A 4,166-nucleotide genomic window follows, 5' to 3' on the forward strand; every position below is an offset into this window, starting at 1 on the left:
GGTTCAAACCTGTCAGCCACTCCTCGGAAACCCCATACAGGTACACAGTGAGTCAGAACTGACTTGATGGCACTTAACAAACATCCATCTACTTGCCTGGTGGTGCTGTAGGATAAGCCAGAGGTTCAAGCCCATAAAGATACCCTATATAAGGCCACTATGAGTCGGAATGACTTGAAAACAGTGTTATTTGTTTTTGTTAATATCCATCTAAGGTGTCTTAGAAGCATAGTGGTTAAGCAATCACTTGCTAACCAAAATGTCAGAAAGGTCAGCAGTTCGAACTCACTAGTCCCTCTGAGGAAGAACAATGTGGCAGTGTGCTTCCTTAAAGACTGTTTTTGTTGTTAAGTGCCATCCAGTCGGTTTCGATTCATAGCAATCCTGTATAGGGTTTCCTAGACTTTTAATTCTTTGAGAGAGCAGAAAGCCTCATCTTTCTTCTGGGAGCGGTTGGCATCTTGGAACTGCGGACCTTGTGGTTCTCAGTCCAGTGCTTATCCTATAGCCTTGAAAACCCCTAGAGGGCAGTTCTACTCTGTCTTATAGGGTCACTAAGAGCCTGACTTGATTTTGTTTTTGTTGTTAAGATCTATCTAAAAGTCCTTGGGTGGTACAAGCAGTTCAAAATCAACCCAGAAGACTCTTCTGGCAATCTGATACCGAAAAGTCCGCCTTAAAACCTCTATGGAGCAGTTCTACTCAGCACATATGGGGTCGCCCGGAGTCGCAATGGATTCCACTTCAACTAACAACATCCGTTTGGGCGAGTGAATGGGGTCATAATGACCTTGTTATTACTTCAATAAATATGTGCTACTTACTATGTGCTAGGGATTCAAAGATGGGGCGGGGTGGGGAAAAATCTCTGCTCTTCATAGAGTTTTCTTCCCTGTAGAAAGAAAACCCAGTGACCTAGGTAGGAGCGATTGGGTCTCCCATAGAAGGGAATCCCATCTTTTGTCAATTTCTGTGCTGTTTACGGAGAGAGGGCAGAGTTACTGCAGAAGCCTAAGGCAGAGGCAGAGACCTCGGTAGTGTTCTCCTCCTGCCCTGTGAAAGTCTGGCGGGCCTGGATCCAGGGCGTCGCCGTGCACCTGCTCAAGTCGGATCATTAGCTTCAGCCTCCTTTCCCTCCCTCTCCGCGTTCCTGCGGACAGCTGGAGGACACCGAAACAGCACCCAGCTCTGCGCCATCCCTCAGGGAAAGGAATGCGGACTGGTGAGAATCCTCCCAAGGCAATCGCGCTTGTTTAATAACCAGACTGGGGGAGGCAGTGCAGCCACACGCTCCTTCCATCCCGGCCGAGGCCACTGCAGCGGCCCCCCTCCCCCGCCCCGCTACCCGCCTTTGCCTCACGCCCCACCCGATAGCTCAGACTTCAGAGTCCTACTGCAGCTTTTCAGCTCTCTGCTCCTTTTTCTTCTTCACTTCCTGGTTGCCATGGAGACACACGTCATTTACGTGCCGTGCGTCGCCTTGGAAACAGAGGGGCATCCGCTGCCGGGCGGGGAGACCCGCCCCAGCCGCTCGGACCACACTCGCGGGCGCTGCCCGTTAATGGCTGGAAGAAGTCTGGAGCACGAGCCGCTGTTGGCCTGGGCAGCGACCCGAGCCCCTCAGCGAGCACCACTGTGACTCGGGGAACCGGTGTGCACTCCCTGTTCTTGGCGCCAGAAGGGTGGCGCTGACACGGTCACAACCCCGGAGGCCAGGCAGTGCAAGGAGCTTTCGCCCCAGGACGAGCCCGAGAGACTCCCGCCTTGGGACCCTTGCCGGGCTCTTGTTCCGCCGTCTCTCCCCGGCCTCTCCCGAGCCTGCCCGCACGCGCCCTCCACCCGGGACGCGTGTCCTCACGTCGGCAGCCCGCCCCTCTTGGGAGCCTGTTCTTCCCTGGGCTCCTCCTTGCCTCCTCCGGGGACCCCCTCCCCGCCCCTTCCTACCCCATAGGTTGGACCGGACCGGACCCAGAGCCGCCACCGCCAGCTTCTGCCATTCAATGGAGGACGGTCTACTGGAGCTCATGACCAAGGACGGTGGCGACATGCCGGCGCCTTTGGCGGTGTCCACTGTGCCAGCCGTGGGGGACGTGATCTCCGGGGAGTACAACGGTGGCATGAAGGAACTGATGGAGCATCTGAAAGCTCAGTTGCAGGCCCTGTTTGAGGACGTGAGGGCCATGCGGGGCGCCCTGGACGAGCAGGCTTCGCACATCCAGGTGCTTTCGGACGACGTGTGCGCCAACCAGCGGGCCATCGTTTCCATGTGCCAGATTATGACTACAGCGCCCCGCCAGGGCGGCCTGGGCGTGGTCGGTCGCAAGGGAAGCTTCCAGGACACCCCTCAAGAGCCGGAGAACCCTTCGTCTGGGACCGGGGACGGCGGCTTGCTGGGTCGAGATCCGGAAGACGAGGAGGAAGGGGACGACGATGAAGAGAAGGACGTGCCCAGCCCTACCACACCCACCAGTCACTGTGAGCACCCTGAGAGCCCCTGTGCTGGTCTCCTTGCGGGGGACGGGCCACTTGTGGAGCCCCTCGATCTGCCCGACTTTACCCTGCTGCAGTTGGAGGGCGAGGCCTCCCTGTGAGGGCACTCCGCGAGGGCACCTTTCCCGGCTGGCTGTGGGTTTCCCACTGCATGACGCTAGGGGACTGAACTGCGCGGTGCAGCCTGCTTCACTCCGGCTGCTGCTCTTGCTCGTCAGGCAGAGAGAGACTCCTGAGGAATGATATGTAGGGTGATGGACTTTGGGAGCATCAAGAATTCTTTCTGCACAACCAAGCGAGAGGTAGCAAACGGCGGAAAGGTGAGGTTCCGGGAGAGGAAGCGCCCATCTCTGGATTCCCATCCGTCCCCTCCCCTCCCTCTACCCCGCTGCCCCCGCCCCGCTAACAGGAGAACCCCTGACTTGTGTAAATAAAATTCTGCTTTTTCTATTCTGAAAAAAAAAAAAAAAGGACTTATCGAGGACTATACCAAATATCTCTAAAGATTTACTTAGAAATTAGGAATTGGGGGGTATTCTGTTCTGGCAACAGAACATGTACCTTTCTGCTGAAACCCAAGATATTCAGTGCTCTGCAGAAGCCTCTCCCCCTCACAGATCTCTGCGGCTGCTGATTGGTAAAGGAAGCTTGAGGAGGGAACTGCAGCCCTAGGAATCTGGGTGAATGGGGTTCTAAGGGCCCTCGGGGTTGGGGGAGCTGGCTATGAAAGTGCATGAAGACCCAGTAGCTGATCCTCTAGGATTTTGCATGCAGAGCCGATCCTGCCTTGTCACTGACTTCATCCGGGGTTGCTTTTCTACTCACTGGGACTTAGAGAACAAAGAGCCCAGTTTACAGGCAGAAACTCAGTGCTCAGCAGCAGCCCAGATTTAGGGGACATTTCAGGGACTCTTGGGAGCCGAGCTAAAAGCTCTCTTCTGGCTACACCTGCTTAACTTCAGTTCCTCTTCCTGCCTATATATCCCTGCCCGCTGCCTCTTGGTGTTGCCTCCATGATGTCTCGTGTGTGTTATGTGTGTCTACTTGTATAGTAGTGTGTGAGCCCTGAGGGGCAGGACTTGTGGCTCTGGTGTTAGGTTCAGGGGGCTTCCAACCATTCTGTGAGTTCCAAGCTATCATGGCGCTTCCTCCCCCTCCCCCCACCAGGGCATGGAGCATGTGGCTGTCCTGAGGTTCCTTAACTGATGTGCCGCCCTTCCCCCTCCTTTGTGTATCCTTTTCAATGCTTTCCTTGGTGTTAACCTTAATAAAGAGGTGTCATCTCCCTTGCTGACTGATACTAGGGGGATGTCAGGGTGGGGCTTCTGGGCCCACTGCATGGACCAGGGCTAAGTGGGAACTGCAGGGACCCAGCCTTCCCTCCTCTCTCCTTGCCTCTAATTCCAAGGAGTTGGCCCTCCCTGGATGGGACAGTCACTGCCAGCTTTGCCTGCTTTCCCTTCTGTCCTGGACCTTAACTTCAAGTTGGATTAAGAAACAAGGAGATATTTGCTAAGATTCCCAAATTTCCAAGAATTTTTAGTAACCAGAACTCCAGATGTACAAAGAGTCTTTTCAGGGAAGCACCTGGCCCCTGGGAGATGATTTCCAAGTCTGAATCTTAGAACAGTAGGTGTGACATGGATTAGTGAAGGGAGACACCCTGTTAATGCTCA

At 54.9% G+C, this 4,166-nt stretch overlaps 1 protein-coding gene across 1 annotated transcript; it reads left to right on the top strand.

Annotated features, from left to right (window-relative positions):
* The first annotated feature begins 2,000 nt into the window (after positions 1-2,000).
* Positions 2,001-2,591, top strand: LOC102831997 (chromosome unknown open reading frame, human C12orf68). Its single transcript, XM_006865340.1, has one exon. The coding sequence runs from the start codon at positions 2,001-2,003 to the stop codon at positions 2,589-2,591; it is 591 nt and encodes a 196-aa protein (XP_006865402.1).
* The last annotated feature ends 1,575 nt before the right edge of the window (positions 2,592-4,166 follow it).

The sequence above is a fragment of the Chrysochloris asiatica genome, unplaced genomic scaffold (genome assembly GCF_000296735.1).
Source record: "Chrysochloris asiatica unplaced genomic scaffold, ChrAsi1.0 scaffold00077, whole genome shotgun sequence".
In the NCBI taxonomy this organism is placed as follows: domain Eukaryota; kingdom Metazoa; phylum Chordata; class Mammalia; order Afrosoricida; family Chrysochloridae; genus Chrysochloris; species Chrysochloris asiatica.